This window comes from Musa acuminata, chromosome BXJ2-3, assembly GCF_036884655.1.
Source record: "Musa acuminata AAA Group cultivar baxijiao chromosome BXJ2-3, Cavendish_Baxijiao_AAA, whole genome shotgun sequence".
Taxonomy (NCBI): domain Eukaryota; kingdom Viridiplantae; phylum Streptophyta; class Magnoliopsida; order Zingiberales; family Musaceae; genus Musa; species Musa acuminata.
Genome location: NC_088340.1, coordinates 41,802,501 through 41,825,304, shown reverse-complemented (window position 1 = coordinate 41,825,304; position 22,804 = coordinate 41,802,501). Strand labels below are relative to the sequence as shown.

The following is a 22,804-nucleotide window of genomic DNA, read 5'->3' as shown; positions in this document are numbered from 1 at the left end:
ATTTTTCTCCTTTTTCATATTCTTTTTCTTCTTTTCCTCCACCTCCTTCTCCTCTTTTTAATTGTCAAAAGTGATGTAAAATGACAAAAAAAAATCAATGATGAAACAAAACCAACTGAATATCGAAGAAAAAGAGATGAGAAATATTTTTTATGTTTATTATAATAAGTTGATATTTTTAAGGTTATGTATTTTATGTAATAATCCAGAAAACACCACCTTCTTGATTTGTTATATTAACCCAAAAGATATCATATTTTGTGTCTTTACAAATTGCCTATCATATTTAGTATCTTTACAAATTGCCTAGATGCATGGGTGGTGAAGAGAGTTGATATTAGCAGTGTGCACAAGCCTTGAGAAAGAAAAAAAAGAAATCTATAAAAGTAAAAACGAAATTAGAGGGGCTGTGAATAGTATAATATTATATTATTATTTTTTAAGGGGTTATAAATAGTAAGAGATTACAAACAGTAAGAATAAGGTTTTAAATAGTAAGCTCCAAAACATTATATATATATATATATATATATATATATATATATATATATATAAAATTAATCTCCCCTAAATTAACCATCAGATATAATATTGTTGGAATTTTAATTGACATTAATATCCATGTAAAATATATTACAAATGTATGTCTTTTAAAATAATATATATGATAATCAAATAAATGATAGTGATACAAGGTGCTTTAGATATTAATACATTCTATATTAACATTAATTTATGATAAAATTCTCCTAGATATAGATCATCAAGCTACAGATATTATTGAGGAAGTTAAAGATATTGTATTCTAGATTCATAGGTAGTATAACACCTTTCAAAGTTTTCTATGCTAATGCTTATGGATAATCAATATATTTCCCCCAAGCAGAGCTTGCTGGTGTAATCTGAAAGCATTAATCTATTAATGATTAATATGATAGCTTGTTTGTTGTCATCATAATGATTAAACTTAGCATGTATTAAAGTGATTTGGCAAGTTGTGAATGAAAAATATTTTAAAATTTCATTTTGTCACACATCCGACTTAATGAAATATTTTTCTTGATATCAATCAATTCCTTCTTTTAATGTGGTGTTTTCAAATATCTTCTTATCAGCTAAAATCGATTGACAATAAATACTTGGAACATTTGGGTTTCTCATTGTTGGAACATTTGGGTTTGTCATGATGACACAAAACAGATTCTTTGTCTCTACTATTTACAATAAAAAAATTAATTTTTTGACTTTTTCTGTTCCACCAAATATTGTCACCAACTCTCAGGATCCATGATCATTTCATGGTACAAATGATTTAGCCATTACTTTTATCATGTATTCTGAACCCATGAGGTGTTGCAATTTGCATTCATGGAACAACCACCTACTAAAATATCTGATATTTAACTTTTCCTGCATTCTTTTACTGTTGATAACTCACTTTACATCATGGAAGTAAAAAAGGGTTCTTTTCTTTTTCTTCTTGGAATAACCCAAATGTTCAGCAATATGCTGCAGTGATCATATAGGCCTGAGCACTTCACTGTTTTCTGATATGGATTTTTTTTTTTCCCTCATCTCTGTTCTTGCAGCACAATATGTGATCCCATCTACAGCAACAGGCTACTTCACACTGCTTTCTTTTATTTTGCTGATATCTGTTCATGTAGCACAGTGTGTGATCCACCAACAGCAGCTGGCAGTGTAGTGCCTGCAAAATGCCAAGCAAGCATTGTCATCATCACATGGTTGGTGCAAATGCCTACTTTGTCACCAAGAAAAGCCCACACTTGACAAGCTATATCTATCTTGGTAGCAGACCAACACAGGCCTTTGTGTCTTGTCTTGATTCAGGGAAACCTTGCTGTGAACTCAGCCATGGCTTCTGACAAACATTAACAGATACTATATAGGTGAACACTTGCTATGGATCCATGAAGAGGTCTATTCCTTTGAGAGAAGCTTTTCAAAGGCTCATTGCTAAGTGACCGCTTGTCAAACATTCAAGTTAAGCTTTAACCACCTGCTAAGAGCATTGGAAGGAGATTTATCAGTTTATGTTCAGAAATGATTGCTCAATTCATCATTAAGTACAATTAGGTGATATCGTTGCAAGCATGGCATTGATACCGCCTGATGTATTATAATCGGATTAAACCGAGATTTAATTAGACTTGATATGAATTACCTAAAACTACAAGACTCTTCGTTAGCCATAATCTAGATTCTAAAAGGCTCTTTTCAAATTTTTAATTACATTTCACATAAAGCATGCATAAAAATGGAATAAAAATCACATTGCACTTTTATCATGCTGTTCTTATTACATGATTATGATGTCATTTCTGAAATTGCAACAAAATATCAAGAGGTATGCTACATTCAGGAAACGATCTTAAGATGCCAAGAAAATTTGAAGCCAGATCTGCTTATGCATAGTTTAAATAGTTTAAATTGTTTCCTTGACATTATCATGGATCATGAAGGGATAAATCATTTCAGTTTCGTCATTCTAAGGTATATCGAGAAAACAAATCAGAAAACTACTTATTTGTCTAGTACAGCTACATCAGATATTTGACAGACTCACAGGTCTGCATCTTAGTATGAAAGGTAAGTTACCTCAAAGCTCATTGATGTCTTTCTTCTTCTTCTTCTTCTTCTTCTTCTTCTTCTTCTTCTTCTTCTTCTTCAGCGGCAGCAAAAGCAGCATCAGCATCGACTACATTTGTCTCGAAGGTGCAGGAATGCTTGATGTAGTTTATATAATTGCCTCGGTCATCTTTCATGGAAAAAATTGGAAAGTGTCTGATCATGGGCCAGTCTGGGCCATTTTGGAGGCATCTGCGGAGTAGTTGGGTGGTTCCCCATACGTCCAGCCTCTGGAGCAAAGTGAAGCATGCAGGGCAATCCGCCAACCACTCTGGTAAATGATTGTATGGAACTAAACCCATGCCCAACTCCAATACCTCCAGTGCAGGGAGATCAGTAACAATCTCCAGATCTGATATACCACGTATACTCAGTTGTTTCACAGAAGGGAAACCTCTGATGGACTTGAGAGCACACACATTGGCCAGATCCAATGTGGTTAAGCAGGTTGCCTGTCGGATCAGGCCTTCCGGTAGAGACTTCAACTTTGGGCAATTTACGAGGACCAATTTTTTGAGGCGACGCATAGCAAAACCTTCCGCTACCCAATCCCACACTTCCATGTTAGTCATACTCCAGAGTTCCAGCTGCCTTAGTTTCGGAAACAACGAAGGAGGAGAAGTAGAAGAAGAAGAAGGGCGCTTTGAATTCCGTTCCCGTTCATGACCAGTAGCAGCAGCTTCACACCCAAAAAATTCCGGTCCGATGGTGGTCACTGCACCTGCACCTCGTATGAAAAGAAACTCCAAACTGGGGAGCTTCCCTAGCGGTGGAAGCAGTGGCCAATGATCGCAGTTAATTAGTTCCAAGCGGCTTATGTTTGGAAGAAGCGAACTGATGCTTGCAGACGCCATCCAGCTGGGGTACCGGAGGCCGAAGAGATTCACTAACCCGAGCGTAACAACAGATGATGGTGGATGAAGTGCCACATCCAACACCTTCTCCATTCTTTCAATCTGTTCCCCCGTGTGACCATCGGATGTCGGTCTGTCATGGCATTCTAAGCGCAGATTCTTCAGTTTTTGTTTACCTTTTAAGACGCTCGTTTCTCTTTCCGGTTCAGCTTCCATGCACGCTCTCTCCAAGTTGCAAATGGAAAGGTATCTAAGCTCTTGGAGGCTGCCTAATTCTTCCAATGGGCACGTACCATTAGCCATGTTCATCACGAATCCTTCGAGTTCATTGAGGTGCTTCAACCTTCCTATTCCACATGGTAAGCTCTTCAGCTGTGTATATGTACAATCGAGTGTCCTTAGATTGAATAGTCTAGCCATACCCTGGGGGATCTGTGTCAACTGAGTACATCCTCTGAGGATCAAAAACTGCAAATTCGTCAGATTGCATATGCTTTCTGGAAGCTCCGTTACATCGGAATAAGTCATATTCAAGTATCTCAAGTGTATCAAATTTCCGATGTTGCGCGATATGCTCTTGATATTTATGTGCATAATGTGCAGGACTCGAAGTCGCACGAGGTTCTTCAAGCAATCATCTATATCATTCATATTGTTACGTGTTCCCTCGAACAATGGACGTGTTCCCTCCACCAACAATGTCCTCACCGACTCATGTTGCTTGGTCAAACTGACGATATGCTGGATGTCCGTGGTTTCAGTGGCCCCAATCGACAACCGACGCAGCTTCATCTGGGCGACAGCACTTCTCCACTCATTTTGCACGTCCCTAATGAACAAGCTCTCATCTCTCGATAGGAAATGGCCGAGCGATCGCAGCAGGTCATGCATCTTGGAACGCTCATTGTAGTCCAGATTGTAAAGTTGCACCGATTGTAGAAGGCTCCTATGAAGCAGCTCTCTGTAATATTGCTCCCCTGTTTCCTCCAAGTTGGCATCTCCTCGTGCTTCGACAAACCCCTCGGCTATCCATAATCTGACGACGTCAGACCTGCGAAACACATAGTCTTCTTTGAACAACGCACAGTGGAGAAAACATTGCTTGAGATGGGACGGCAGGTCTTGGTAGCTCAGATACAGTGCTCCATGCACACCTTCGGGAAGCCCGGTCCGTGACCATGCGGCGCTGCGGAGAACTTCCTCCCACGCACTTCTGTTGAGTCCTCTGTCGCGGAGGACCCCTCCGATGGTCTTGATGGCCAGGGGAAGCCCTCCGCATTTCTCAACAATCTTCATGCCTGTGTCCTTGAGATCTTGGGCATCCCTTTCCTCCTCTGCATTCATCGTCGCCTTCTTGCACAGGAGCGACCAGCCATCCTCCGGAGGCAGCAGCTTCATCTCGTGGACGTGGGCCGCCTTCATCTGCCTCGCGATCCCTGCGTTTCTGGTGGTCACCAGCACCCTGCTGCCTGCTGCTCCTCCATGCAAAGGATTGCGGAGCAAGTCGTCCCAGATCTGAGCATCCCAAACATCATCCAACACCAGCAAGAACTTGTTCCCTCTCAGGAGACCCTCCACCAAGGGCTCCAGCAGACTCCTGCTCTGTTCTCCACCATGGCTTCCACCAGCACCTTTAACGATATTTCTGAGAAGATCCGTCTCGCTGAACTCTTGGGACACGCACACCCAGATGGTGGTGCGGAAGCTGGCTTTGATTTTACCATCATTGAACACCTTCTGAGCGAGGGTGGTCTTTCCGATGCCACCGATCCCCACAATTGCCAGCACCACCACGTTCTTACTCGGATCTTGCTTTGTCAGCTGCTCCACCAGTGCCTTGGAGTCCTCCTCCAGCCGCTCGCCAACCATGTCAGACTCCATCACGGGGGAAGTTATGCGACTAACTCGAGGAACCACCCTTGGTTCGGCCGCAGACACATGGAGTTGCAGCTTGGACCTTCCGGCCGAGATCTCTTCCAGCCGATCGTTGAGATCCTTGATTTTGACGCCCACCTCATGTCTGAACTTGACCTCGCGAAAGCAAGCAAAGAAGGGAAATCCGCACGAGGTGGACGGCTTCGGATCGGACTCACGAGGAGTCCACTTCTGGGCCTCCATCCGGCACTCGTCGAGGAGGTCGTCGGCGTCGTACATGAAGTCCTTGAGGTCCATCAGCCAGTCGTTGACGCCCTCGTTCTCGATCCGCTGCTTCTCGGCGTCGCGAAGGACAGAGTGGATGTTGCGGAGAGAGCGTCGGAGCTTTTGGATCTCCCCGGGGACGCCCAACAGCAAGTCCAACTTCTCTTTAGCCATGTCCTTCAACGTACCGAGCAGCCCGGAGATGAAGGCATCAAGAACAACGGCCATCTTTGATCAGAGTGGGAGTAGAGTAGCTCTCTCCCAAAGTCTTGTGGCAGCCAAGGCAAGGGTGGTGAGTAGGGTAGTTGCAAAGTTATACCTGCATTAACTCTTCTTCTTTTTTTTTTCTAAAAGAAAAATACTTTTATTAGCTGGACGAACAACACAAGAGTGTCTTTTATATTCAAATCCAAATAAAGTTAGTGTCATGCTACCAACTAAAGAAAAGACATTAATGGAGATGTGGAGGGAATAGGGTGGAAGACAGAACAAACGCGATTATATTTTATTCTCCATCAAATTATAATTTCTTCACACTTACTTCTATCTAGTTGAAAATTAATTTCCACACATGACAGGAATAACATACAAACATCTAACAATTCCAAGTAAAAGATATTATGTATACATTAAGGTTTGTCATACTGATCAACATTTTAAACCAACCTAAATCTGACAGACAAACAACATCACTAACAGATAATATGTCAGCTACAAGATCACTAATAGTTAGTATAAGATGGGCACCCCACTTTGTAATATAAGACAGTACAATATACACTCTATAATGGAAAATTCTTGAAACTTGATAGCAATATTGAGTAGACACCGATAAGGAACAATATAACACCGATCATAACCTTGTCTGGTATAGCACCAATACACAAAATTATAAACCTTGAGACAAATACTCAAAAATATTATAGAAAGATTAGGACGAGCTCAAGAAACTCACATGGACATACCTGATATTTAGTGCAGGACGAAAGGATCCAAAGGAACTTTAAAACATAGTAACACAAACTAAGGCATCATCGTGTTTAAAGCAAGCATTAGCTTGAAGGAACTTAATGAATAATGGCACAAAATAAAGCATTAGTATGTTAAACGCAAACACAATCCTAACGGAACTCAAAAGAAAAGTGACACAAAATAAGACATCATCAAGTTTAAAGCAAGCATTATCTAAAATAACTTTAAAGAATAATGACACAGAATAAAGTATAATTATTTTTAAAGCAAATAATATACATATATATATATATATATATATATATATATATATATATATATGCTAACCTTCAATTTACAATCATATATATGAAAATTTTCGAGCATAGAGGGATATATGGGTGAGAAGTTATTTCGTAATAATAACTAGAATTTCACATCAATGCTCTGCATTCATAAGCACAAAGCTATAAACATCTGCAGTTGATACATGCAAAATGTGGGAAAAACATAAAAGGCTCAAGAAATAAAGCCATAACCCACAGATTCCACATCATCAACTCTTCAGACATGGTAGATCTTATTTGGAACAGTACCAAATCTCTCTGTGAACATATAACACACTGTGATGTTGATATATATTCAGTTGCCTTCGCTTTGATAGTGGAGAACAGGTTTCACCCCTTTTGATGACTTGTACCCATAGAAATACTGGATGTGGCTGTTAATGTTCATAGTCATATCACATGGAACTAGCAGTACAGATCCAGCTTTGCCTTTGTCATATAAATGAGAATAATCATGCACTTTGGAATTGATTCCTAAATGGTTTCACATCTTTCTTCTATGAACCATCTTTGGGTGGAACCGAGGGCACCACTAGTAATCTTCCGATCCCCATATATTCTTGTGCAAACTCATCGTCGTTCTTAGACAACATGTCCTTCAAACTACATTCGAGTTTTCTACTCTGAATCACCCAGAATCTGGGTTTTATCTTCTTGTCCAGCGAGCAGCTGAAGTACCTTGGGTATTCGACAATTTCCTTGAGTGGCTTCTTCATGGTTCTTAAGAGGAAATCAAGCTTTGGTTTCAGAACCATTTCAATGCTACAGCCCAGTATGGGAGAAAATCTACAGATCATGAAGCATACTTCCCTCTTAGACAGCCCAACCCTCATAAGAAAGATCATCCTGCAATGCATCAGAAATCAAGATGAGCAGATATCCCACCAACTACTATATAGCATTGTTACTAGGGATGTACATAAAGAATTATCAGTGTGAGTGGAATTAAGTGCACACAAAGGTTAAATAAAGATGTAAACGTTATTATTCTATATTACTTAGGTGATTAGTCTATGTTTCCTGAGAAGTATTACTTAAATAACTGGAACCAGCATCTTCTTCTTAACACCAAATTCATTAAATTGCTCCACCATTGACTTCATATTTGTAGCCGAACAACCCAATATATGTGGCCAACTCCTAATTGCGACTTGATTTTGGAACCTGAAGTAAAGTAATATCAGGTTTTGGTAAATATATAAACACTCCAAGAATATGAACCAACAAACCACCTATACAATGAATATATTTCAAAATTCATGTCTTTGCATCAGATGAATAAGAATAATAAAGTTGGTCAGAAAGTTACATGAACCTCATCAATCAAGGTGGCAACTTTTGAGTAGGAGATTCCACTTAATATAGGGTGCATGACTTTGCAAATGTTATATACCAAAAGTAGTAGAATTGACTAACTAAAAATGATAGGTGGGAATGACAATAGTACAGTTGAAATGCCTGCTTCAGGAACACCAAGAAGTTCAAGAAAGCCAACCAACGGTTTAAAATGGTCTTCCACGTAGCACAAAAGAAGAAGCTTTGGAAATGATTCGACCAGATTGGGAAATGAGGCATCTTTGTGACCTAACATACTTAGTGTTAGTTTGGCAAGTCTCATAGTCCCACATCGAGAAAATCAGGCTTGTTATCTCTTATTGGAACTATAAATAAAGACCGGAGCTTTGAAGTCAGATGCATCACAAGAGGCACCACAAGAAAAACCTTATAGTTGAGATTTTTCTTGTTTAGTATTTTCGGGTGTTTTATGGCCTAGGAACATCTTCCTAAGGCATTTGTAATAGTCTCTTTATAGTAGTGATTTGCTCCTCTTTGTAATAGTCTCTTTTATAGTAGTGATTTGCTCATCTTTCGTCTATGTGATTTGCTCCTCTTTCGTCCGTGAACGTAGGTCAAGGTTAATTGACCGAATCACGTAAATATGATGTTCTTGTGCATAAAATATTTGTCACAAATGCTATAAAGCATTCAATACAAAGAAAGATGTACAATGCTACAACCCAGATAAGTTAAAAAGTAACATTTAATATTACACACTTTTTAAAAAAAAAGACAAAGTGCTCTGAACATCCTCATCCGCAGGAATCGATAGGTACATCATCATTCGTCTAGCATTTCTTCCGATAAGTGCCTCATTAATACTGCTCGGAAACAAAATTCCACTCACAAAATTGACCTACACAAGCAAATCCACAAAAAGGACGTGTGTGGTTAAATTCATAAACATTAGAGAAATAATGGTGTAATCAAATCGCTACTAACAAAATAATGTGTTTTTTTAATAATAGGAAGTGAAAGTGAGGCGAGATAAAGAAAACGGTAATACAAATCACAGGAAACAACAGTGTCATTGGAAATGGAACGATAAAATAGCAGTAACAACATAAGCTGAACAAAGTGACAACGACGTTGTCCGAAACATAGTTGAAATGGCAACCAGGCGATGAAAGTCATGAATTCATGGATAGTAATATTATGTCCCATGTAATATGACGCTTCCCTGAGACCAGACGATGGAATAATTGATGATCCCAAATATGCATTATTTTCACTACTAATAATACTTGGCTCCAGATCAATAAAAGCAGGAGAAAATTTCCCAACTATTTGATATCGTGACCTTTAGTTTAGGTCATTCTAGAATTTTTTTATCATTAAGCATCAAAAGAAGTAAGAAAAGAAAAACCAGTTTTTTCTTATTCTTGCTTGAGAAATTTAGTAACGAAAGACAAGCTATGATTGACAAATATGATGATATCAGATGGTGAGACTCAGCAATTACACGAAGAACAGTAGAAGATGATGCACATTAAACGTCAGAACAATGATTGACAAATTTTAATTTGCATTTAACAACTAAATTCATCGAACAAATGAGATAGATGTTAACGCAAAACCATATATTTTTTGCATATTATATCATCCATCTACCATATAATTTGAAGCTCTTATCTTATCAATCAGCTGAGGAAGCTTCTCCGAGGACAAATACCTAGCAATGAGCAAAGTAGAGGAGAGTTTTGAAGAAAATAATAGAAGATAAGAACAATTATTGTAGAAGCTTTATTGAAGAAGAAATGAAGAAGCTTTATTGAAATAACTTTAGCTTGAATACATTAACATATCCCTCTCATATTTATATAGATTAAGAGAGAGGATTTTTCACAAGATTTCCCTCAACAGAATAGAATAGAGAGAATATCACTCTCCTATTTATATAGATTAAGAGAGATGATTTTCCTCAAGGATTTCCCTCAACAGAATAGAGAGATTTTCTCTTATCTTCTATCAAGTTTGACGCCAATGCTCTCCAGATAAGGAAGCACGCCATTATCTCCCTTACTTTTGGACATGTAGTACACCTTCTTCCTGAAACGAAGGCTACTCATGTCCACGTTCTCTTCCACAATCTCGCTATTCCATGAACCCCGCAGGCCGAGCTCATCTGGCTCTTGCACGTTCCCCACGAGCATCTCTACATAGCACGGCGAATTGGCGGCGATATAAACGGAGTCCTCCTGTGGTAGTAGAAATATACAGATCGGAGGGCACTAAAGATGCAGCAGCAGTACGCACATTGCAGGAATTATATGATACAGAGAGAGAGAGAAAGCCAAAATAAGTTGTCCGTCAGATCGAGCTGATATCACCATATCATAGGAATTTAGTATGAGTCGCAGCCAACCTCTCGATCTGCGCTTCTTCTCAAATGTCTCAGAATTTCCATGGTCAGCTCCACTTACAATGATCATATTAGACATGACTGCCAATTACATCGTGAATGATGTCCATCTCCCTGCCATAAGCAGGAAGAGATAATTGTGAGTTTCCACTGCAAAACCAGAAAACGTTAGATGGTCGAGACGTGAGCATGAAAGTTAAGTTACTTCAAAGAACATTGATGTTGGGGATGGAGGAGCAAGGAGAAACAAAATACTACCATACGAGTAAAAAGAATCCTTTCGATTCAAGAAAACTATTGTAGTATTAAAATCAAGAGGATTGATAAGAACACTTACAAGATACCAAGTACACACAGACTCTCTATCTATCTGTCTCTTTCTCTATTTCTGTACTACATAAACTACGGTCCTATTTATAGGACCTAGTGACAACCACCCTATAACTACTAGATCATGAGGTGGTTAATGAAACCACCTTATACCTTATAACTACTAGAGCATGATTGAAGTGATTATTGAAATCATCATATAACCACTAGATCATGATAACAATCTAGATAGATAACTATGAATCAAATCTCGACACTCCCCCTTGATTCATAGTTGCATACACCAATTTGCGACATAAAATAAATATGCTTTCGTAGTGGAAGTGATTTGGTAAGGATATCCGCAACTTGCTCATCCGTTCCATAATACTTCATTGTGATAGCTCCACTTGCTTGAAGTACTCTTTCGATCATCTAAAGCTCCTGCATAATCACTATTAGTGAAACCAAATAATTTGCATTTAAATTTTGTTTTGAACATACATTTTAACCCAATCGCTTTCTTTTCTTTCGGTAGATCCATTAGCTCCCAAGATTAATTCTTCTCAATTGACTTGATTTCCACCTTCATTGCTTTTCTCCATTCCTCTTTTTTAACTGCTTACTCAAAAGTTGTCGGATCTGAAATAAACAAAGCAAATGTTGAGTTATAAATTTCTGCCAGTGATCTGAAATTTCTTGGAGGGTTTTCATCTGAGGAATCCAAATTTGAACTGCTATTGGGTGAGGTTGACGATGAATTTGTTGGAGCAGGATATGTCACTTGATTCTGCGGAGTGTCTAGCTCTGTTGGAATCTGCATTTGTGTTTCACCTTTATTGGTCTCCCAATTCCAACTTGCCCTTTCATCAAACATAACATTTCTGTTAATAATAACTTTGCCACTAATAGGGTTATATAATCGATATGCTTTCGATTGTAAAGAATAACCAATTAAAATGCATTTCTCTGATTTTTCATCAAGTTTGTGATAATTTTGTGAATTCACTAGAGCATAAGCAATACAACCAAAAATTCTTAGATGTCTAACACTTGGTTTCATACCATACCAAGCCTCAAAAGGAGTTCGATTCATAACAGCCTTTGTTGGTGAAATATTTAACAAATAAACTGCTGTTGCAACTACTTCTGTCCAAAACTGATTTGGAAGATGTTTTCCTTTAAGCAAACTTCTTGTCATTTCAACGACAGTCCGATTCTTATGCTCAGCTACACCATTTTGCTCTGGTGTATATGGTGCTGTCAATTCTCTGTGAATACCATTTTCTTCACAAAAAGAACTAAACTCATTAGATAAAAATTCACCACCTCTATCTGTCCGAAGTGTCTTTATATATCTACCACTTTGTCTTTCTACAAGTGCCTTGAATTTTCGAAAATTATCAAATGTTTCAGATTTCAATTTCAAAAAATATACCCAACTCATGCGACTATAATCAGATTTTATGCCTGACATATGATTAGAACATCCACTATCCAGAAACTAAATATCATTTGATATATTATGAACATGTGAATGAGTCATAAACAACTTACTATTTTCTTCATTTTTCTCCACATAGCTTGCTTGCTTTTCTCTTTTCCAGCAATCTGCCTTCATGTGACCAAACTTTTTACAATAGTGACATTGAATTCCACTTTTGTAATTTTTTTGATCATAATTCGATTGCCCTTGTTCATCAAAGTGTCCTCTTCCTCTTTCATTTCCTCTACCACGAAATCCTCCTCTGTCACGTCCTCTTCCTGTTGATTTTTTGTCTTCTTTTGAAGCAAAAGACTCTCCCTTAACCTGAAATATTTTTTCTTCACTTTTTTCAAGTGACCTGTTCAACCTTACTTCATGTGCTTGCAAGGAACCCATTAGTTCATCAAATGAATATATAGATAAATCTTTTGATTCCTCAATTGCGGCAACAACATGATCAAATTTCGGAGTCAAACTTCTCAAAACTTTTGCAACAATTATATGATCAGGAAGATGTTCACCGTAAGATTTCATTTGACTAACAATTTCAGTCACTCGAGAAAGAAAATCTTGCACCGATTCATTGCTTTTCATGAACAAAATTTCAAACTCACGACGGAGGGTTTGAAGTTTTACCGTAATCACCCTTGATGAGCCTTGAAATTCATTTTGAAGTATCAACCAAGCTTGCTTTGAGGTTGTCGCTACTGCAATTCTTGAGAAGATCGTCTCATATACAGCTTGTTGAATGAAGAACAATGCCTTTGAGTCCTTCTTTCTATTCTCCCTCAGCCTGATTTCGTCATCTGGATCTGCATATCCATTCTCTATTAAGTCCCAAAGATCTTGAGACTTGAATAGAGTCTTCATCTTAATACTCCAAAATTCATAGCTTTTGCCCGAGAATGATGGGGATAAGGGGTTGAGACATGGAATTACCATTGAAAGTCATAATGCCCGGTTCAGATTGAAACTAGGCTCTGATACCACAAATGTTGGGGATGGAGGAGCAAGGAGAAACAGAATACTACGATACGAGTAAAAAGAATCCTTTCAACTCAAGAAAACTATTGTAGTATTAAAAGCAGGAGGATTGATAAGAACACTTACAAGATACCAAGTGCACACAGACTCTCTATCTATCTGTCTCTTTCTCTATTTCTGTACTACATGAACTACGGTCCTATTTATAGGACCTAGTGACAACCACCCTATAAATACTAGATCATGAGGGGACTACTAGATCATGAGGTGGTTAATGAAACCACTTTATAACTACTAGATCATGATTGAAGTGGTTATTGAAATCATCATGTATTGAAGTGATTATTGAAATCATCATGTAACCACTGGATCATGATAACAATCTAGATAGATAACTATGAATCAAATCTCAACAATTGATGTGTTCTTCTTCTTCTCTTCAGCAGCAGCAGCAAAAGCATCATCATCATCGACTAGGTTTGTCTCGAAGGTGCCGGAATGCTTGATGTAGTTTATATAATTGCCACCTCGGCCATCTTTGATGGAAAAAGATGGAAAGTGTCTGATCATGGGCCAGTCTGCGCCATTTTGGAGGCATCTGCGGAGGAGTTGGGTGGTTCCGTAGACGTCCAGTCTCTGGAGTGTGGTGAAGCTTGCAGGGAAAGCCGTCAACCACTCAGGTAAATGAATGATGAGAGATTCAAATGTGCCCAACTTCAAGAGCTCCAGTGCAGGAAGATCAGTAACAATCTCCAGATCTGATTCACCACTTATACTCAGTTCTTTCACAGAAGGGAAACCTCTGATGGACTTGAGAGCACACACATCGGTCAGATACAATGTGGTTAAGCAGGTTGCCTGTCGGATCAGGCCTTCCGGTAGAGACTTCAACTTGGGGCAATTATGGAGGACCAATTTGTCGAGACGACGCATAGCAAAACCCTCCGTTACCCAATCCCACACTTCCATGTTTGTCATATACCAGAGTTCCAGCTGCCTTAGTTTCGGAAACAACGAAGGAGGAGGAGAAGAAGAAGAAGAAGGGCGCTTTGAATTCCGTTCCCGTTCATGACCAGTAGCAGCAGCTTCACACCCAAAAAATTCCGGTCCGATGGTGGTCACTGCACCTGCACCTACTATGAAAAGAAACTCCAAACTGGGGAGCATTCCTAGCGGTGGAAGCAGTGGCCAATGAACACAATAATTTAGTTCCAAGCGGCTTATGTTTGGAAGAAGCGAACTGATGCTTGCAGACGCCATCCAGCTGGGGTACCGGAGGCCGAAATTCTGTAACCTGAGCGAAACAACAGATGATGGTGGATGAAGTGCCACATCCAACACCTTCTCCATTCTTTCAATCTCTTCCTCCGTGTGACCATCGGATGTCAGTGTGGATGAGCAATGTAAATATAGATTCTTCAGTTTATGGTTACCTTTTAATACGCTCGTATCCCTTCCCGGTTCAGCTTCCAGCCACGCCCTCTCCAACCTGCCAACGGAGAGGTATCTGAGTTCCTGGAGGCCGCATAATGCTTCCAATGGGCACATACCATCATTACCCGTGTTCACGACGAATCCTTGGAGTTCATTGAGGTGCTTCAACCTTTTTATTCCATATGGAAAGCTCTCCAGCCGTGTACCTCTACAATCGAGTGCCCTTAGATTGACTAGCCTATCTATAACCTGAGGGATCTGTGTCAACTGTATACATCCTCTGAGGATCAAAAACTGCAAATTCGTCAGATTGCATATGCTTTCTGGAAGCTCCGTTACATCGGTATAAGACAAATTCCAGTATCTCAAGTGTATCAAATTTTCGATATAATACGGTATCATCTCGATATTTGTGCACATAAGATGAAGGACTCTAAGTCGCATGAGGTTCTTCAAGCAATCATCTATATTCTCCAAAAAGCCCCTCGTTCTCTCCACTAACAATGTCCTCACCGACTCATTTTGCTTGGTCCAACTGACGATATCCCGGATGTCCGTGGTTTTAGTGGCCACAATCGACAACCGGCGTAGTTTCATCGGGGCGGCACCACTTCTCCACTCGTTTTGCATGTCACTAATGAACAAGCTCTCATCTCTCGATAGGAAATGGCCGAGCGATCGCAGAAGGTCATGCATCTTTGAATAATCATTGTAGTCCAGACTAAAAGATTGCGATTGTAGAAGGCTCCTATGAAGCAGCTCGTTGTAATATTGCTCCCCTGTTTCCTCCAACGTGACATCTCCTCGTGCTTCGACAAACCCTTCGGCTATCCATAATCTGACGATTTCAGGCCTGTCAAACAAATAGTCTTCGCGGAACAAGGCACAGTAGAGAAAGCATTGCTTGAGATGGGACGGCAAGTCTTGGTAGCTCAGATACAGTGCTCCATGCACACCTTCGGGAAGCCCGGTCTGTGACCATGTGGCGCTGCGGAGAACTTCCTCTCACGCATTTCTGTTGAGTCCTCTATCGAGGAGGACCCCTCCGATGGTCTTGATGGCCAGGGTAAGCCCTCCGCATTTCTCAACAATCTTCATGCCTGTGTCCTTGAGATCTTGGGCATCCCTTTCCTCCTCTGCATTCATCGTCGCCTTCTTGCACAGGAGGGACCAGCCATCCTCCGGAGGCAGCAGCTTCATCTCGTGGACGTGGGCCGCCTTCATTTGCCTCGCGATCCCTGCGTTTCTGGTGGTCACCAGCACCCTGCTCCCTGCTGCTCCTCCCTGCAAAGGATTGCGGAGCAAGTCGTCCCAGATCCGAGCATCCCAAACATCATCCAACACCAGCAAGAACTTGTTCCCTCTCAGGAGACCCTCCACCAAGGGCTCCAGCAGACTCCTGCTCTGTTCTCCACCATGGCTTCCACCAGCACCTTTAACGATATTTCTGAGAAGATCCGTCTCGCTGAACTCTTGGGACACGCACACCCAGATGATGGTGCGGAAGCTGGCCTTGATTTTGCCATCATTGAACACCTTCTGAGCGAGGGTGGTCTTTCCGATGCCGCCGATCCCCACAATTGCCAGCACCACCACGTTCTTACTCGGATCTTGCTTTGTCAGCTGCTTCACCTGTGCCTTGGCGTCCTCCTCCAGTTGCTCGCCAACCATGTCAGACTCTATCACGGGGGAAGTTATGCGACTAACTCGACCATCCACCCTTGGTTCCGCCGCAGACACATGGAGTTGCAGCTTGGACCTTCGGGCCGAGATCTCTTCCAGCCGATCGTTGAGAACCTTGATTTTGATGCCCACCTCATGTCTGAACTTGACCTCGTCGCTTAAGCCAGCAAAGATGGAAAATATGTTGCCTTTGAACCGCTTCGGAGGGGACTCTCCAGGGGTGCACTTCTCGGCCGCGGTCCGCCACTCGTCGAGGACGTCGTCGGCGTCGTACATGAAATCCTTCAGCTCCATCAGCCAGTCGTTGACGGCCTTGTCCTCGATCCGCCGCTTCTCGGCGTCAAGAAGGACAGACTGGATGTTGCGGAGAGTGCTTTGGAGGTTTTGGATCTCCCCGGGGACTCCCAACAACGAGTCCACCTTCTCTTTAGCCATGTCCTTCAACGTACCGACCAGCCCGGAGACGAAGGAATCGGCCATCTTTGGTTACAGAGTGGGAGTATGGTAGCTGTCTCCAAGTCTTGTGGCAAGGGTGAGTGAGGTGCAATTTATGCCTGCATAAACTCTTCTTTTTGTTTTCTAAAAGAAAAATAAAAAAAAAACTTTATTAATGAAACTGATAGGAAACAATAATATCCAAATCCAAAAGATCAAAATTCCTCTAAAGATCAAGAGTACGAATGACCATTCAATTAGCTATATGATTTCGTTGCACGTGATATCTTCCGATCACCCATAATAAATATTAGATGTAAAATACCTTTAACATCCTTCAAAATTCAGAGTAAGAGATTGTTTATTTAAAATATATAATATGTGGAGAAAATAAAATTGTTATGATGTCAAAGCACCACTGAACTCTCAGCAGGATCTCATGAACAAAGCATAGTATCTCCTTCGTTATTGCGCAGAAGAACCAAGTCATGGTGCAATCATGCTCCGTCGGTTACTATTGTAATAACTTAAATGTAATTTGAGAACCTATTCGAGAATACAGAAATAATAAGGGCTAAAATGCAAAAGGTGATTGTGACGAGGAGGAGAAGAAAAGGAGAAGAAGAAGAAGAAGAAGAGTCTTCCGTAATATTCTATCGGTGCAATAATATTCTATTGTCTTCCGTAAGCCACTTTGACTAGTGGTCATTTGGCATGCTGAGAGAAAGGATGCTATACACAGTGTGAATAAATTGACGTCTATCTTCCATCGTACAATCATTGACCGATTCTAAAACGTGCTGCAGGATAAAATAGCCTTTGATATCAATCGATAGAAAGAAGGCGATTGACAAAGGATGAGCGAATGATTGAGACGTGGTGGAAGTCTTCGGTACAGGCGGCGATATTTACTGATCAACGATATGAACCACACAAGATCACTAGTAGGCGCCAATTTGGAAGAATATATAGTAGCGTACTCTCTTCTAGACAGTCCAACCACGCTCCGTGGTGGGCTACTTTTGTAGTACCTTAAATGTAATTTGAGGACCTATTCGAGAATACAGAAATAATAAGGACTAAAATACAAAAGGTGATTGTGACGCTGCAGAAAAAAGTAAGAAAAGAACAGGAGAGACAAGGATAGGGAGAGCGGCTGTGAGAATAGAAGAGGAGAAGAAAGAAGAGGAAGACTCTTCCGTAGGCAACTTTGACCTGTGATTTGGCAGGCTGAAAGAAAGGGTGCTGCTATACAGTGTGAATAAAGATTAAAAAAATTGTTGGCTCTTGAATGAGTGATCAATCAATTTAGCTATACGATTTCCTTTCGATCAGAGTTTTTCATGCATAAAGGAATCCAATGTGTGCATTTATGCTTTTGCTGACTTAGTTTCAATATGGATTCTAATTGTTAATTTTTCAAAGGAATAAAAAGTTTACCCTTTGGAACTCATTTTACTTTTTTTATTTAAGTTATATATATATATATATATATATATATATATATATATATATATATATATATATATATATATATATAACATATGTGGAGCAGTAAGGGAGACGACCAAGTCGGCTTTGGTTTCAGACACAGGTTTGTGGTTGAAGACTTGTGAAATGGACTGAGAAAAGACAGGTTGAAGGAGAGAGGAGATGGGAAGAAGACGATCGGTCCCAACGCGTTTACGTGTTATTGCATGTCGTTCATCAAACCTTTGACCGCTGCATCTTCCGCAATGCATTTTGTAAGTTGAAATCGACAAGTAGGTAAGATAGAATTGATGTCACAAGAACAAGGTTAATCCATTGTCATCTCTATCTCCAAGTATGAAATAGAGATCAACACGAATGCCTTTTGCCAATCCAAATTAAAATAGAGAGAGTTTAGAGAATAGTTCAACTATTAAGGATTAAAAAGGCTCTCACAACTTAAATACTTAGTCTTTTTATAGTATATTAATGTTTATCTCAATGAATATTGACCCTATTTAGTTAGTTCCCTTTAATTTGAACTCTTGAATGTATACTATGAATGAGTGGTTGTATGCACTCGTATGTTCTTCTGAATTATATGTACATACGAGATTGATTTAGAAAACTGTGAACGAATGAGAAAGGAATTCTACTGCAAAAGTGTTCAACAAATGGATACAAAGTTTTAAGGCTGCCTTAAACGAGCAAGCAAGAAATAATTAGAGGAGGAAGACAGATGCATGCAAGACATGACATATCTCCATTGATGATAAGGGAATCGAAGCAGTCGTGCACTGCATGGGCTGGTGTGGTCTTCGCCGTCTCCCTCCGCTGCTGTCGAGATCTAAACAACCTCACATGGAAACAACGCTCACGACCGAGAAGCATTAGGAAGCTTCACGACGACGCCACTCACCACCATGGCCGACCTTCCCATGAGCTCATGAGCCATTCACAAGTCTCAGCCACAGTTTGCACGCGTTGAATCCATGGAAGTCGGACAAAGCCTGTCGTCATCTTCCCCCCCTCCCCCCACCCCCCACCCCTCCCTTTCCCTTGCATTTGGGTGGGTGTGCATGTCAAAGCCTTTGCAGTCAAGTCTTCATGTGTAAATCTAATGCTCTATGAACCCTATCTCCCCAAAAGACCCTTCAAGTACAATATTAGTCAATCACAAACATATATATATATATATATATATATATATATATATATATATATATATACATACAATATGGTGAGAACAATGCATATATAGCTGCATGTATTCAACTACTGTTTCCCTTGTTTTGTTGTAGCATTTCTCAGATGATTAGGAGATACATTTGACAAGAGATAGTAAACTGAATCTTGATCAATAAAGGGAAACTATTTATTAAAATTCTCCATGTATTGAATCGTGACATCTATAATGGTGTTACGATGGAATGAGCTTTCTCTTATATAAAAAAAGATATTATCTGAAAAACAATCTAAGCATTATAGAAGCTACAAAGAAAAGATGGTTGAGCTCGAATGGTATCTTGCCATTGCTTGCTAGAATTTTATGGAAGCAAAAAAATACTATATGACGATAAAGGGCTAGAGTTCTAATTGGATATCACAACTTTATAATCCAACCTAGAGAGAGAGAGATTGACATTTATAAGTTTAATTGAACGAGGCATATCACTGAACAAGCCACAAAACAAAAGGCATGGTTTGAGATAGATGGCAAGTCACGGTCTCTTCGCATATTGGTGATTCACAGAAATGTTTACACCTTTTTAATTTTTTTGAGATAGTTTAATGTATGAAATCCTCACAAATATTAAATGGAAAGCTATGTTAGACTCCCATGTGCAGTGCTATTACTGATAAGAGTCATTTTGATATCTGGTAGCCGCATTTTGATCATTCAAAATCTCATAAATAATTATAAAACTATATATATATATATATATAAAAATAATCCTGATTCGTTCTGATAATCTTTTTTCCGATCTAACATTCCAAAACCAATGACATGCTACAAATACTCTGATCAAGACATTTCACTGCCAACATACACAGCATTGAATTAATCACCATAAAAAATAGAGCTACATGTATAAGAAGGTGAGGGAAGCCGAGGAAACAGACAGACACTGGTCAGCTCCATTTGCAATGATCATATTAGACATGACTGCCAATTACATCGTGGATGATGTCGATCTCCCTGCCATAAGCAGCGAAAGATGACTGTGAGTTGCCACTCCAAAACCAAAAGAAGACGTTAGATGGTCGAGACGTGAGCATGAAAGGTAAGTTACCTCAAAGATCATTGATGTCTTCTTCTTTTTTCTTCTTCTTCTTCAGCAGCAACAGCAGCAAAAACAGCATCATCATCGACTAGGTTTGTGTCGAAGGTGCAGGAATGCTTGATGTAGTTTATATAATTGCCTCGGCCATCTCTGATGGAAAAAATTGGAAAGCGTTCGATCATGGGCCAGTCTGCGCCATTTTGGAGGCATCTGACGAGTTGTTGGGTGGTTCCACTTACGTCCAGTCTCTGGAGCGTAGTAAATGATTGTTGCGCCAACCACTCTGGTAAATGATTGTTGAGACGCCCAAACGGGCCCAACTCCAAGACCTCCAGTGCAGGGAGATCAGCAACAATCTCCAGATCTGATTCACCACTTATCCTCAGTTGTTTCACAGAAGGGAAACCTCTGATGGACTTGAGAGCACACACATCCCACAGATTCAATGTGGTTAAGCAGGTTGCCTGTCGGATCAGGCCTTCCGGTAGAGACTTCAACTTGGGGCAATTATGGAGGACCAATTTGTCTAGGCGACGCATAGCAAAACCTTCCGCTACCCAATCCCACACTTCCAAGTTAGTCATATTCCAGAGTTGCAGCTGCCTTAGACTCGGAAACAACAGAGGAGAAGGTGAAGAAGAAGAAGAAGAAGAAGAAGAAGGGCGCTTTGAATTCCGTTCCCGTTCATGACCAGTAGCAGCAGCTTCACACCCAAAAAATTCCGGTCCGATGGTGGTCACTGCACGTGCACCTACTATTTCAAGAAACTCCAAACTGGGGAGCTTCCCTAGTGGTGGAAGCTGTGGCCAATGATCGCAGTCAAATAGTTCCAAACGTCTTATGTTTGGAAGAAGCGAACTGATGCTTGCAGACGCCATCCAGCTGGGGTACCGGAGGCCGAAGAAATTGTCTAACGTGAGCGAAACAACAAATGACGGTGGATGAAGTGCCACATCCAACACCTTGTCGATTCTTTCAATCTGGTTCTTCGTGTGACCATAGGTTGTCGGTGTGGACGAGCAACGAAAATGTAGATGCTTCAGTTTTTTGTTACCTTTTAATCCGCTCGTATCCCTTCCGGATTGAGCTTCCAGCCACGTCCTCTCCAACGAAATGGAGAGGTATCTGAGCTCCTGGAGGCCGCCTAGTACTTCCAATGGGCACGGACCATTACCCGTGTTCACGACGAATCCTCGGAGTTCATTGAGGTGCTTCAACCTTCCTATTCCATATGGAAAGCTCTCCAGTCGTGTACTTTGACAATCGAGTGTCCTTAGATTGACCAGCCCATCTATGCCCCGGGGGATATGTGTCAACTGTCTACATCCTGTGAGGATCAAAAACTGTAAATTCGTCAGATTGCATATGCTCTCTGGAAGCTCCGTTATACGGGTCCAAGACACATTCAAGTATCTCAAGTGTATCAAATTTCCGATATAGTGAGGTAGAATATCAATTTTTGTGTGCATAAGATTGCCTGTAAAATGGAGGACTCTAAGTCGCACGAGGTTCTTCAAGCAATCATCTATATCCTCCATATTGTTACGTGTTCCCTCCACCAACAATGTCCTCACCGACTCATGTTGCTTGGTCAAACTGACGACATGCTGGATGTCCGTGGTTTCAGTGGCCACAATCGACAACCGACGCAGCTTCATCGGGGCGGCAGCACTTCTCCACTCATTTTGCACGTCACTAATGAACAAGCTCTCATCTCTCGATAGGAGATGGCCGAGAGATCGCAGCAGGTCATGCATCTTGGAATGATCATCGTCCGAATGGGAAAATTGCGCTTGTAGAAGGCTCCTATGATGCAGCTCTCTGTAATATTGCTCCCCTGTTTCCTCCAAGCTGACATCTCCTCGTGCTTCAACAAACCCCTCGGCTATCCATAATCTGACGATGGGTAACATGTGGAACACACGGTCTTCGCGCAAAAAGGCACAGTAGAGAAAGCATTGTTTGAGATGGGACGGCAAGTCTTGGTAGCTCAGATACAGTGCTGCATGCACACCGTCGGGAAGCCCGGTCCGTGACCATGCGGCGCTGCGGAGAACTTCCTCCCACGCACTTCTGTT

General features: G+C 40.6%; 3 protein-coding genes and 1 pseudogene across 5 annotated transcripts in view; all 4 read right to left on the bottom strand.

The window, feature by feature from the left end:
* Positions 1-1,394: 1,394 nt before the first annotated feature.
* Positions 1,395-6,152, bottom strand: LOC135608360 (disease resistance protein RGA2-like). 3 transcript variants are annotated; one of them, XM_065101165.1, is made up of 2 exons: positions 2,620-6,152; positions 1,395-2,023 (listed from the first exon to the last, which is right to left on the bottom strand). In XM_065101165.1, exon 1 carries the CDS (start codon positions 5,868-5,870, stop codon positions 2,628-2,630), a length of 3,243 nt encoding a protein of 1,080 aa, XP_064957237.1. In that variant the 5' UTR covers positions 5,871-6,152; the 3' UTR covers positions 1,395-2,023; positions 2,620-2,627. The 3 variants fall into 3 exon arrangements, with proteins under 3 accessions (XP_064957237.1, XP_064957236.1, XP_064957238.1); XM_065101164.1 differs by having other exon boundaries at positions 1,395-2,020; XM_065101166.1 differs by having other exon boundaries at positions 1,395-1,708.
* Positions 6,153-8,351: 2,199 nt separating this feature from the next.
* LOC135607628 (uncharacterized) lies at positions 8,352-10,719 on the bottom strand. Its single transcript, XM_065099581.1, has 5 exons — positions 10,609-10,719; positions 10,241-10,476; positions 9,890-9,965; positions 8,992-9,134; positions 8,352-8,553 (listed from the first exon to the last, which is right to left on the bottom strand). The coding sequence occupies exons 1-5, from the start codon at positions 10,717-10,719 to the stop codon at positions 8,352-8,354; spliced, it is 768 nt and encodes a 255-aa protein (XP_064955653.1).
* A 2,767-nt stretch (positions 10,720-13,486) lies between these two features.
* Positions 13,487-17,150, bottom strand: LOC103975124 (disease resistance protein RGA2-like; annotated as a pseudogene).
* Positions 17,151-20,410: 3,260 nt separating this feature from the next.
* LOC135608359 (putative disease resistance protein RGA3) overlaps positions 20,411-22,804 on the bottom strand; it is a 3,580-nt gene continuing 1,186 nt past the window's right edge. Inside the window, exons 1-2 of the mRNA XM_065101162.1 lie at positions 20,736-22,804; positions 20,411-20,641 (exon numbers count right to left, since the gene is read on the bottom strand). The exon at positions 20,736-22,804 is cut by the window's right edge and continues 1,186 nt beyond it. Of these exons, the coding sequence (XP_064957234.1) occupies positions 20,744-22,804 (2,061 nt within the window). The 3' untranslated portion in view covers positions 20,411-20,641; positions 20,736-20,743. The remainder of the gene's footprint in view (positions 20,642-20,735) is intronic.